The following is a 13,057-nucleotide window of genomic DNA, read 5'->3' as shown; positions in this document are numbered from 1 at the left end:
GCTTGTGCCAGGGCTGACATGTGGGTGAGGAATGGATGAGTTTGGACAACATCCTCCACTCGCCACGCTAATGGCAGTAGCCTTTAAGTGATCATACTGCTTAGGACTTCCCCGTGCTCCTCTGCCCACAGAGGGAATATCACGGTTGAGAGGAGGCCCCTGGGGACACAGTGTTTATGAGTCCCTGTTGTTACATAGAATGTGAGTCTTGTACGTGCATGACTACTCCTTACACGTGTGTGACAGTTCTACGCAATGCCAACAAGGCTGGTGCCGCTCAGCTGTGGCATCCTCAGGAAAGACCCTGCTCTTCAGAGATCTTAAGAAAGTGAAGGATGTGCAATTTTGAGGATAATGGTGAAAGCAGGTGAGAATTGCACTTTCCGGGATCCACAAGGAGGAATCAATTCCAAAGAGTGCAAAAAGATCCAGGCATAAAGGGGAGTTTGACATTTGAGGAAATAAAAATATCAGAGAAGCTATACTCAGGTGTTATGAAGAAAGATGGTAACTGTGGCTTGCATGTTCCAAGCAGTGGGAAATAAATCACAGCAGACAACGTAGCACATGTTGAACAAGAACACAGAATTCTTGCTGGAAGGAATCTCATTGCTGCAATTTAATCATTTTTTTATTAGCATGCCCTGAAGGTTTGGGGGATATAAATTTTGCAAAATAACAGCTGGATTGTGGAAGTAGGCCACTGAATTAAGAAACAAATCACACAAACATGAAAGCACAAAGTTAAGCTTCAGCCCTGTGTAGTCAGGAACAATACAACTGCTTCCTTTCTATGAGGCACACTTGAACACTCCCCGAGCTGGTAGCCTGTGGGAAACAGTGGCTGAAGACCTTGGTGGTGCAAGATAGGCTGTGTGAATCTGGTCCTGAGCAGCAAGTGAGAGCATGTGCCTTTTCCCATAGGCCATGAAAGTCCACTTTATGGTCAGGATCACTGACCCCAACAGGCCATTTGAATTCAACATATGACGCAACAAGAACAGGTGAATCAGCAGGAGAGGTGGAGAAAGAGAAGTTCTTACCTTTTTCCTAGAAGGCACCTACTGTGGCTTTAAAGGACTGCTGGCAGGAGGGAGTCAGACCTCCCTGAGTTGCGAGTGAAGAGCCTCTGCTGTTGCTCTTTTGTAACGCGCTTGTTGAACACTACAGGACACTACAACGCTAAAAAGATCAAGGCCATGTTTCCTTGATAGGTGGTTCAACAAAGGTAGCTGGAGGTGGAAGTATTTCTGGGTGTGTCGTGTTTTCCTCTTTCATATTCTGCAGCAGCAGGAATAATATAGCTGAAAGTTGTCAGTGGTGTAGCTTCTTCTTTCCAGAATAATCCAGAGAGGAGAGAAGACAGTCAGATATAAAATAATAAAGTTTGGATGCATTATGCTATGTAACCAGCTTCTCTTTTGCCTATCCCCTCTTTTCATCACTGTTTCTTCAGCTTCTTTATTTCAATCTTCTGGTTTCTGTTTGACAGACTCCCAAAGGCAGCAAAGGTTGTCCATCAGCTGTTAGGTTTGCCTCAATGCTTGTCATCTGTTCTCCTCCATTTCTTCCTTAATTTAAGACACTATTGGTTTTTTTTCCCCCATCAGACATAAAGAATGACTGGACGTTCAGGGAGCTATCAGCTCTTTTGGACTCTTTTGTCTTCTATTCATCATTATGTCTTCATTGTCCTCTTTAATTTAGCTGAGACATTGAGGGGATTACTTACTGTGAAAGACAATATTGCTAGCTGTCCACACAGATTTCACACATCTATTCATCATCATGCATAAGACGAACTGTATGTGCAATGTTTTGCACTACAAAGGGCAAAAGATTTGAGCCCCTTCCAGACAGCTTATCTTATATTTTCAAATACAGGTATCTAAGATGAGGCAGGTAACACCTTTTTGGTATACAGATTTCCTCCAGTTCAACTTCTGAAGATTAGTCTTTCTAGATTGAAGTGGGTTTAAGTGCACAAACTTGCACTAGCTTTATTACTATCCTTCAAAATATATCAGTAGGTGAACCAATATAAGTTATAATATAGAAAAACCTAAAATCCATAATTAGACCTCTATTTCCTACTCTTCAGAGGAGAGTCAGTGGGAGTTCAAAGTTACTGAGAATCTGCCTGTTTACTTAGGGACCTAAAATGAACCTAGGAACTCAAGTTTAAGCATCTATTTTTTTAAATCTTAATCCAAGATCCAATGCATTTGTAAAAGATCATTCCCTCAGATGCTCAGAATGGCTCATCAAATATCGAAGCACAATATGTTTTAAAATGAATATTTTGGAGAAAAGTACTCCTGAGAAAACTCAGTGAAAGGTTACAAAGAGTGAGTATAAAATGGGTACAAAATTCATGTACTCAGATTAGATTTTGGATTATTAAATTTTAGCATACATTTTTCAAATCTAATTTTTTTCTTGTTAATTTTTGCTTTCTGTTCACAGTTGTTTTTTTTCTTGTAAATGACAGTTTATTTAAAACAGGTAGCAGTACTCTGGTTTTATGTTAATATGCCCAACGTGAGGATCTGACTCTGTGTATGTATTTTCTATCCATACGTACATGATTCTGCTAATCTGTTAGTGCCTAAAACTGCATGCTCCAGTACTTAAGAAAACGGTGGTGGTGTAGTGGAGCCCTCTCAGCTACTACTCAACACGTAACCTGTGTTGCTTGTGACAAAGAAATGTACTTATCAAAAAAGCCTGCAAAAGATTTTCACAAGCTAAAGACTACAAAAAGCAGGTACTTCTAGGGAAAGAAACTTTGGATTTGGTGAGCCTGTATGGCAGTGAGATAGTACTGTAACAGCTGGATATAAATCGATACTCAGAAAGCAGGTTTCCTCTGCAGCATTTCAAACTGACTGTGAATCTTTGCTTCCTCTTCTTAGAGATACAGAAGGTTTTCCATGACCGAACTGTGACTGGAAGTTGCTGAAACTGATATTAGTGTTGAAAGTGTGGCAACTTCAGAAGCTGTTATGTATAATATATTTATATTTGCTATGTAATAATATATTCTGCCCTTAATAGCCAGCTCTGAGAAATACCATGGTAGTAAATGATTGGGCAATAGAATGGCAGATGAAATTCAATGCTGATAGTTGCAAAGTACCGTACATGGGAGGAAACAATCCCAGCTCCGCGGACGTGAGGATGGACTCCAGAGGAGCTATTGCCACTCCTGGATTTATAGAGGACAGTTTTACAAAACGCTGGTGAGGAGCTCAGCAGCAGTCAGAAAGGTAGTGGAGCAGTAGGCAGAACTGGGAACGGTATAGAGAAAAAACAGGAAACATCATGGTCCAGTACAAAAATCCTTTAGGCAGCCATGTTTTGATGACCGCATGCAGTTCTGCTCCCCTCTTCCCAAATCAGAATGAGAAGGGGTACAGTTTAAGGCACCAGGATTATGAGAAGAATATCTTCTGTATGGGAGAAACAAAAAAGGGTGGAACTCCGCATTTTGGAACAGAAATGGCTGAGTGATCTAGCAGAAGCCTAAAATTATGTGTGACGTGGAGGAGATAAGTAAGCAGTATTTCCTGATCCAGTTATAAAGCACAGCAGCCGACATACTCTGTTCAGCTCAGGACTGCTGGAAATTGAGCAAGATTTACCAGGACGTAAGAATTACTTTATGCTCGTGTTGTTTCAGATGTTATTTCCTTAAGTTTTTGCTAGCAGCCAGTGTGGAAGACAGGGCAGTGGGCTAGCTGGGCCTTTCATCTGGGTCAGGACAGCAGTGGTTCCTCTGTTTTATGTCAGGTCTCGATTTAGGTGATGTTAGTTAATGCTCTGGTGCATCTGGATGAACTCTGTGCAGTGTTGCAAGCAGTCTCTGCCTTTGGAAAATCATCATTGGTGTGATTTGGCTTCCAAACAGGTACAAATAAATCTCATAAAATATCTCTTACCTTACAAGGTCTGTCAGATAAATCCTTGTTTTGCATGCATCTTTTCCCTGTACAAAGGAAAAGATGTATTAACAATTAGAGAAAATCTACTTGCAATATTTTCCACCCAAGTTTAAATTTAACCCTAGGTCATGCCAAGGACTTTGAAGAAATTGAAGAGACTGTGATCTCAAGGCAGCATTTGGTTTATTTGACTTTAGTGAGTTCTCCGAGTAGAATTTTATGGTCACATAGTCAAGAATATAAATTTTCTAACTGAAGGCAACCAAAAAACATGGTGAAAGATTTCAAGTGATTTCAAGATTTCAATCTTTGTTTCTTTCACCATATACACACAATTTCTTAGCACAGCATAAATTACCCTATTTCAAATAAAAGCAGTTTAAAAGAGTTCTGCGTGAACAAATAAATGAGTACACAACAGTATACAATTTATTTTATCCACCATTACAGAATCTATAAGCAGAATACCTTTAAACATTATGGGCAGCATTAACATGGGGACGGAAGAGAAATATGAATAAATTGCAGTTGACTGGCAAAAATCAGGCATCACATGTATCACATTGCAGTTGCCAAGCATAGTATTCAAAGCATTTGACACATGACATGGTTTTAGAAAGGCAATTTCATATTCTCCTTTATTTTTCATTATATTTATAGTACTTTACTTCAAATTGGTCAGTGCTTGTAAATTCTGTTTTGGCATAAGCTGACAAACAAGGCACTTGGGGATATGGGAATCTACATCGTAAGTGGCTTATGTGATTCTGATCCTTTGCTGCTTATATGTTTATTAATATCTTAATGGTGAAGGCGCGCTAAACACAGACTTTCTGGATATGTCTGTTTGAAAAGTGCTGTAATAAACTATTTGGTGTCTATTTATGCATAAAGACTGTCTGCTTTGTTGTTTGATAAACCTTGAGGAGAAAGAGAACAGGAGTTCCCCAACAAGTTTTCACGGCCTAACCTCATCATGAGTCTAATTCTGATTCTTATTTTAAAATAATAAATTAATTCAGAGATGATTGCTTTCGTTTAGGAGGAAACAGTTACTTTGCCATACAGAAATTTCTGAGAGTTTCTCGGCTGTTCCATTTTTTAATGGAACATTAAATTTCCATTTTTTAAAGGAAAAGCGTGAGGGAATCCAAGAACGCTCTGTTTGTGCACATAAATTGCTATATCTGTTAACATAACAAAGAAACAAGCATCTTTTGTTACAGAACACAGGCAAGAAAAGCAACGGTCCTAGGAGGTTTCAACATAAAAGTCAAATACGATTCTGTTTTCACAAACTCTTCAGCATCTACTCAGGTCAAAGGTGCTGTTTATTGGCTTGACATGTTTGTCCTGTCTTCAAGACTGCATTTTAAACACGCTCTGAAAGATTTATACAGAAGCATGTTCAAATGATTCATAAATGTCCTGAGTAGTTCAAAAGATGAAATAATGAACTGAAAATGAGAGGATACTACATGCTATTTAATATTGAGAAGAGGTGTTTTAGGAGGATGGTCTGAGTGTCCTATCTCTCAAAATTGGTTATGAAGCTTTAGCAAATGCTTTTTTACAGAATGAAGAATTTAAATGCTGTTTTGTTTTGGGTACTCGGTGAGATATTACTCACAGTGGTGTTTTGGGACTACATCTGCTTTTCACTTCTGATTTATGCATTTATGTTCCTCACAATGTGAATAAGTAATATCAGTGTGATTGGGATTTATTTTTTCCTAATATTTTTAAACCTGAGGTGAAAAATATCAGTGACAAGTATTTGAAAATATAGTCTGAGGACTGGTGAAATGCTAGTAGGGCTCCTTGACTGGGCAAGAGGGGAAGGATGGGGTGGTCAGATATTTTTGCCACATCCCTGACTCTCCAACTGTCCCATCTCCAGCTGCAGCCCAGGTGGAGTTTCATTTCAACCCTGTTGGCAGCTCCCCGTGCAGCACTTCTGAAGTTTTGATTGGGAAGGGGAGGGTGGATTTTCCCCTGTTCGTACCTGCTGAGTAATGCCAAAATGCTCAAATACAGCCCTGGGTCCAACACAACTGCCTGGAGGTGTCTGCGTCTTGCCCTTGCTCTTCCCGTGATGGCCCCTTTTCTGAACTAAAAGGAGTCTTGTGAGGTGGTCAGATAATGATTTATCAAGTCACCGGCACAACAGAAAATTAATTCTCAGTGTGTATATTTTGTTTACTTGTGTCATTTTAGAATTTTCCCCTTTTTTGGCCATAATTATACACTTCACTGCCAAGCTGTTGGAGAGTATGGCTAAAAAGAGTAAAGCACAGTCAGACAGACAATTTCCCTTTGCTAATCAATATGATTTTCCTGAAGCCTCATTTTACTTTCTAATCAACAGGTATAATAATAAAACATGAATTCTGTAATAAATCACATATCATTTTCTTCTCTTAATTTTCTTGACAGAATCATGAATAAACTGGCAGACAAGCAGGACCACATGATACCATGAAGAGAAGCTTACAGGTCCTCTATTGCCAACTGTTTAGTAAGTAAATGTTCTTTTTTTTTAATACTTCCTTTCAGAAAGGAATTATTCAAATTCTTAAGCAAGATAGTGATATTTATGCAAGACACAATTCAGGGAGGTACTTAACCATGTACCTTGCTTCAAGTACATAGAGTGGAAGTCAAATTCTCTTGTTCAGTAAGGTACTTGAAGATGTATCAAAAAAACAAGTTCAAGTACCAGGTGATTGTGCAGAGTCCTGTACAAGGGTAAAAATGTTTGGCTGCACCGAATGATGGGGAACACCCTCAGAAGAATGAGATCTGGAAGTGGAAGATGACGTTTGGAAGAAGCAATACAACAACCTTTTTGTAATCAGGTTTTTGTCTGGTTCTCAGTGGACAAAAGGGATCCCTCCCAGTTGGCACGTCTGGTGGTGGTCTCTCCACAAAAAGATCTCAAAGTGAGGAAAGGGAGCCCCAAATTCACACAGCCCTAAATGCTGTGTCAGTTCCTGAGGGGAGAAGTTCCTTTTTGCTGAGTTCAGTCTGTCAGAAGAGCCCATCCAATAGGAAAGTCTAGCAAAAGGACTCAGGAGAAATTTAGACTGTGTGGATAGGGGCTGTCTCACCTACTCACAGGAGTAAAGCAGGTTTTAGGTATAAAACAGTACTGACACTGTTAGGGCGTTTCTGTAGACTGATAATTTTCAGTGTCAAAATCACAAACAACAACTTTTCTTCAAGATTTTAGAGATTAAGTAAAATAAGAAAAGATGAAATATGATCACTTTCTATGATATATTTTCAAAGGAGGTTGCTAGTTTACAGCAACAGTCTGAAAAAGGTTTTTTATGTTGTCTCTTCAATTCAGCAGAATTTCTGACTTCAGGATATGCATTATGGTACACAGTGCTGTATGAATTTCTCTTATTCTGTCCAAGCTAGATAACAATGAGAAAAGCATGCTTAGAGGGCACAGAATGAGCAATGCAGATAATATTACTTCCATTGGTGTGTGTGAAAAATAAGCCTAACAAGTATTTTATAGACTGTTACCAAAACCTAGTTAATATTATATCATTGTTTCACTGATTGCCATCAGGTTATAAAAGGAGAGATCTCTATATGCTTTGCTAGATTGGCTGGTTTTGCTATTCTTATTTACAACATAGGAGGTACTCAGGTGTGTCTCCGTGACTTTGGAGGGAAGACTCAGGAGATATCCCCAAGATATAGATGTATTGCATACGTATTGCATAGTAACTTAATCCTAAAATGATCTCAGTGAATTCTGTAGGGCTGCTTGTGTGGCCTTTGGCCAGGCAGAAGAACACCTCTGCTGAAAAGCATGGAAATTTGGGATATTGCTGGCTGGTTAACTGAGCCTTGTCTGTCTGGCAGTACAGGGAGGCTGCTCACTAGGGTAAAATGGGGCTATATCAACAAGTTGTTGTTTGCAACAAGTTGCAAAACTCTCATGAATGTCAATGGAAATTTTCCTGGAGCAATATTACGTTCATTGTAATGAAAATATGAAACTGAACTGTATGAATGCATTTCTACTAATATGGCATTAAAAAAAAAGGAAGTTATAATGTACATTGAACCTATCATAGTGTTTGATCTTTCTGTGTTTTCTTTCTTTTAATGTAATGCTTCCATGCTTGGCAGCGTACCCCATTACTACTCCTGCTAGTTTAAACTATATTTTTCAGGGTAGTATGTTGAAGATCTAGGCAGCAAATAGAGGAACACTGAAAATGCAGAGGGAAAGAATGAGCAAACTATATGTACACTGCATGAATAGGCAATGATACTGTGAACTCCATGATGTAATTTGAAAGGATGGATTCTGAATATAGCATTTCTCCTAACAGATAAATTAACTGCTTCGTTTCTCTGAGTGCAGCACAGGTGTGCACTAGATATAGCTATCATTAACAAATCCAGCCGTTACAGCCATATAATATGTATTTTGGGCATGTGGGAAGGAGCATTTTCATCCCAAAGTGAGGGCACTGCTCCAGGCTTATCACACCTTGGTGTGGTCCCAGCTGTGCCACTGGGCCAGCAGTGGCTGTATCCTTCTGTGTCTTCATTTCCACTTCTGTTCGTCCATGCTCTACTACCGGACCTGGATTCAGCTGTGTGTCTGCACGGTGTCTGGGAGAGTAGGACCCTTACACTCAGAAGGACTGCTAGGCTTTGGGGCTAAAAAGAAGATTTATCTATATGTTTGTCTGATTTTTAGATTAGTGGGAATTGTTAGCCAGATTTGTGAAAAATCAGGCCCATATCTGAATGCGATTTTAAGAGAGTAAACAGAGCGTCCTTCTCTTTTGTGAATTTTAGATGAGTTATATAATCAGTCTGTTGCCATCTGTAGTCTTCTACTGTGGTTCCCCAAAACAATGTTTTCCATCCATTTATGCTGATCAAGAATAGTCTGTGAAAATGGGACTAGCGACAGCTGCTCTTTTGAGTATGGTTGTAGCTGCCTTGAATCTGATCCCAGTTGTCAAGAGATAGACTTTGTAAAAATTACAGTGCTACATTTGGCCCAGTACAGGGACTCTGGGCCATGCTACTTTACCTCTAGTCATTCATAATTTATGAATAAGTAATTAAACATGTAATATAGCTCTAAAGAAGCACTGCTTTCGAACCATATCTTCAGTGATACTATCTAATCTGAAATCTCTAAGACATTTAAAAAAACATAACAAGATTAAAATAAAAATTTTGGAAGAGATTTCTTGGTTAGAGGGAGCTTTGAAGTCACTAGCTAGACTGAGCTGATGAAGATCAATTAAAACAAAACATGTGTCCACAATTTGCAGCCATTTGTTCCAGGCACATCTTTATAGATGAAGTTTGTTGCCTCTGTAATGATGAAGATGTAAATGTCTTTCCCATGAGGCTCAGCGATCTCCATTTTTGATAAAGACCTAAAGTGATGATTTAAGCCCTGCAGCATGAGCCACAATATGTCTGCATTTTCTGTAATAAAACATGCACATTATAATTTACCATGCATGCACTTTTCACTCAGGAGTTCCAAGCTGCATATAAACTAGAGAAAAATGTAGATAAAGGCAACTGGTGAAGCCCTTGGCACACAAGCCGTATGCGAGACTTTCTTCTTCAGGCATTCATCTGCCTGAAAAATGGAAGGACTTTTATTTTCTGTTTACTTACATCACCAGCGTCTGTATGTGGATCTGTCACCATAGCATCTGGAAATAAATGCCAGTCTGGGTATTTCTTCATGCCATTATCACTTAGTGCGTTCCCAGGCATCACTCTTTCATCTTTTAGGCCTGGCACAAAGCCCAGTAATATCAGTAGAAAGAATCTCGTATGTACAACCCTCTGTAGCAAGCTGAGCAAAAATGGCAGCGAGTGGTTGGGCCTTATAACACAGACTGTCACAAATCTTATACCCCCTTGCTCTGGATGCAGTTCAGCTTCCTCCTTTTTTAACCGTGGCCACCTGATTACATTTCTGTTAAGTCTCCTGCAGTGAAGCTCACGCTGTAGAAGGGGTTGGCGCAAGCCCATGCAAGCCCCATTCAAGTCTGCATTAGGTCCTGGGGCACATCTCTCTTGTCATAGACAGTTGATAAGCAACATGAGTTTGTCAAATGTCTGTTTAAGGGAGGACCTAATTCTCAGTGCCTGCTGAGCTCCGTTATCTCCTAATGACCGTTTCCTCTAATGGGAGCCCAAACCCACTAGCTCACATTTCTATTGCCAAACACCGTCTGTGAATAATGCCGTGGTAGGAGTAAGGCAGTATGCACTGGGGCTCATCCCTACCAAGTGGGGGGATATCATGACAACACAGAAAAGGCTGCTGCCAAAAGGAGGGGAATAACCTGCTCTCTACCCGTAATAGATAAGATATGAAAAAAATGGGTTTATAAAGCAGCAAGGAACTTGATATTAGGGATAAATGTGGCGTAGTACAGAACCCAGAAATGCTAGGACGGACTCATCAAGGGATCACGGAGCCTCCACTAGTGAAGACCCAAGTGGAAAAAACATCTGTCAGGAGTGACAGGGGTCGTCTAGATGATTTCAGAGGCTCCCGTCAAGCCCTCTGACCCTGTGACCGCACGGATATCCTGGGGGCTGTGTCCTTAGTGCGGGTGAGCCTGCTTGCTTTGACAGAGCACTTGCAGTTTGCCCGAGCCATGTAAAATTAACCCATGTCATAGGAACTGAGAGCTGATGTGTGTTTAAAGATACTGGGGATGACTTGATATGTGACTTGATACAGATCATGGGAGAGTTGCTCTCTGTCATTCACGGGGACTTGCAGAAAGAAAAGAAAGAATAACATTTTTGTTGTTTTCTGTAGGACTGGTAGGTGTTAGCTTAAGCAAAGAGAACGGGGGGGAGTGGGTTTCTAGCAATAGATTCCATCTGTTTTGCTTAAAATTGGAAAGGTAAACAGCCTCTGGCTACGCAGTGTTTCATGTACAAAGCTTTTTGGGATACTCACTGAGCTGAAGCGTTTGTATTTATGAGTCACGTGGCTTGGTAACAGACTGTCCATCGAACAGCTCACAGCAAACAATAAATCTACACTTTCTTTTCCCAGAAATCAATTATATATTGTTGCTAAAGTTTCTCAACAAAAACTTTGTTTTCTTGAAAGAATTTGCTGTTTTCCATTTCCCTTTTGTGATCCCTTCCTGGAAAACAAACCTTTTCAAGAGAGGTTTAAAAGCAAAACAACATGCCTTATGAAGAAATTAAACTGAATATGCATTCCCTTATCAGATGTGCACTCCAGTGTCCTTGATATGCCCTTTATTGAGAATTCGGTTGCACACACAAATGAGAGAGCATGTTCCTATTCACCGACTGGATAAGCACAACTCTCTGAATCAGATTGCTCTTGTGATTCAAAACTTGAGCTTGTTCCCCTGAATAGTCTGCAATATTTATTTTAAATTTGCTGGTTCCATGAACATTCTTGTCTGCAAATATATATTCCATTTAGTAGAGTCTCACAGGACACAAACTCATTAAAGAATTTGAAATATATATATGGGGTGGGCGGGGGAAGAGGAATTCTGCCTTGTTCTTCCAGGAGCAGATAAAATTTAACACATACAATAGGACCCTCCCAAACAACTAACATATTGCAGAAACTTCTCCACTGTTCTTGCAGATTTGCTGAAACATACAGAGATCTGGAATCAGCCTGGGGCTGTAGGAATTCAGGTCATAGTCCTTGACACTGAATTTGGGATAAAAAGCCAGCAGAAAGATTATTATATTGGCTCTTTCTATCAGCAGACAAGCAATTCAAGCATTTGCACGTATGAGTTGATAGTCTGATTATGTTCTTGGCATAAGTACCTTCATTTTTATGCTTATACTGACACTGTTTGCATTATAATCCTGTAGATTTTTCAAAATTAATGAGAGCATGCATAAATTCCCAGTATTCATATTCTTCAAGCATTTGCACACTGGTTGTGGGACATGCTATTAACAATGTCCATGACCATTACACTAGAACACCAAGAGATATTAAATACATATGCATAACTATGGATGTTTACCCAAATTGGAAAGTGCTGCAAGGATTTGGTTTTAAAATTCCTTTCACTCTTGTTAAAGAAATTGTTTGATAAATCAAAAATGAATCCATAATATTCTTTCCATTTTATGTTCTGAATTATTTGTGTTTTGGACCTGAAGCAATCCCCATTACACACAATAAATCTGTCTAATTTTCTATTTTAGATTCAGCATTGTTTGCCTCAAGCCTTGAGAGAGAGGTTTTTAGAGGGTGAATGAAATAACTAGGAGTACAAATTTGACTTTTCTCTATTTTCCCTTTCAAAAGTCTATTCATCCATCTCTAATAGAAATCAAACTGCAGGAACAGTGGCTGAGCAGCTTGTACAATTTCATATGTGTGTCTTTGAGACTCACAGCATCAAGTCAAGTGGAGGAAGAAATGCTACCGGTATACAGACGGGAGCCTAGCGACCATGAAATATTGGTCCTATTGAGTCCAGTGGCAAAACTCTCATTGACTTTGGTAGGTTTGGGATTTTATTCCTGGATTTCATACTCCCAGCTTTGCTTTGTTTCCTTGCATTATAAAACAAAGATATTCTGTCAAACATTTGTTTCCTTCCCCTAATCCTTCTTTACTTTCTGGTTGTACCTAAGAGACATTGGTATGCTTTTGATAGTATTGCAGTCAAACCCTGATCCAGTAAATGCACTTAAATATGTAAGCAGTGCTCTTAGCACCAGGCTGACTATTCCTACAGGAGCACTGTCCATAAGCTTAAATCTCTGTTGGGCTGTGTTACAATAATTTAAGATAATAGAATTTTTATGGCAGCACACACACTGGTGTCTAATGTCCATGAATAATCCAATGCCTATGATAGTGTTCCTTCACGAAGGACAGGAAAATGACTAAATGTTGGATACTTAATTGTTATCTGATATTCCCATGTGTGTGAAATGCCATGCACTTGGACATTTACAGTTGGTATTGGTAATACAGTGGTATTTATACCACTGCACTTAGGTGCTAGAACTTTTGTGTGTTAAAAATGTTTCAGGCTTTTCACAATGCTTTTGCACTCTTCTCC

General features: G+C 39.5%; 1 protein-coding gene across 2 annotated transcripts in view; it reads left to right on the top strand.

Moving 5' to 3' along the window:
• TMEM108 (transmembrane protein 108) overlaps positions 1–13,057 on the top strand; it is a 172,484-nt gene that overhangs the window by 81,375 nt on the left and 78,052 nt on the right. For both annotated transcript variants that reach the window (XM_067292459.1, XM_067292458.1), the window contains exon 3: positions 6,381–6,462. In XM_067292459.1, the coding sequence (XP_067148560.1) occupies positions 6,423–6,462 (40 nt within the window). In that variant the 5' untranslated portion in view covers positions 6,381–6,422. The remainder of the gene's footprint in view (positions 1–6,380; positions 6,463–13,057) is intronic.

This window comes from Apteryx mantelli, chromosome 2, assembly GCF_036417845.1.
Source record: "Apteryx mantelli isolate bAptMan1 chromosome 2, bAptMan1.hap1, whole genome shotgun sequence".
NCBI lineage: Eukaryota > Metazoa > Chordata > Aves > Apterygiformes > Apterygidae > Apteryx > Apteryx mantelli.
The sequence above is the reverse complement of the archived record's forward strand: the minus strand, read 5'-3'. Positions and strand labels throughout refer to the sequence as shown.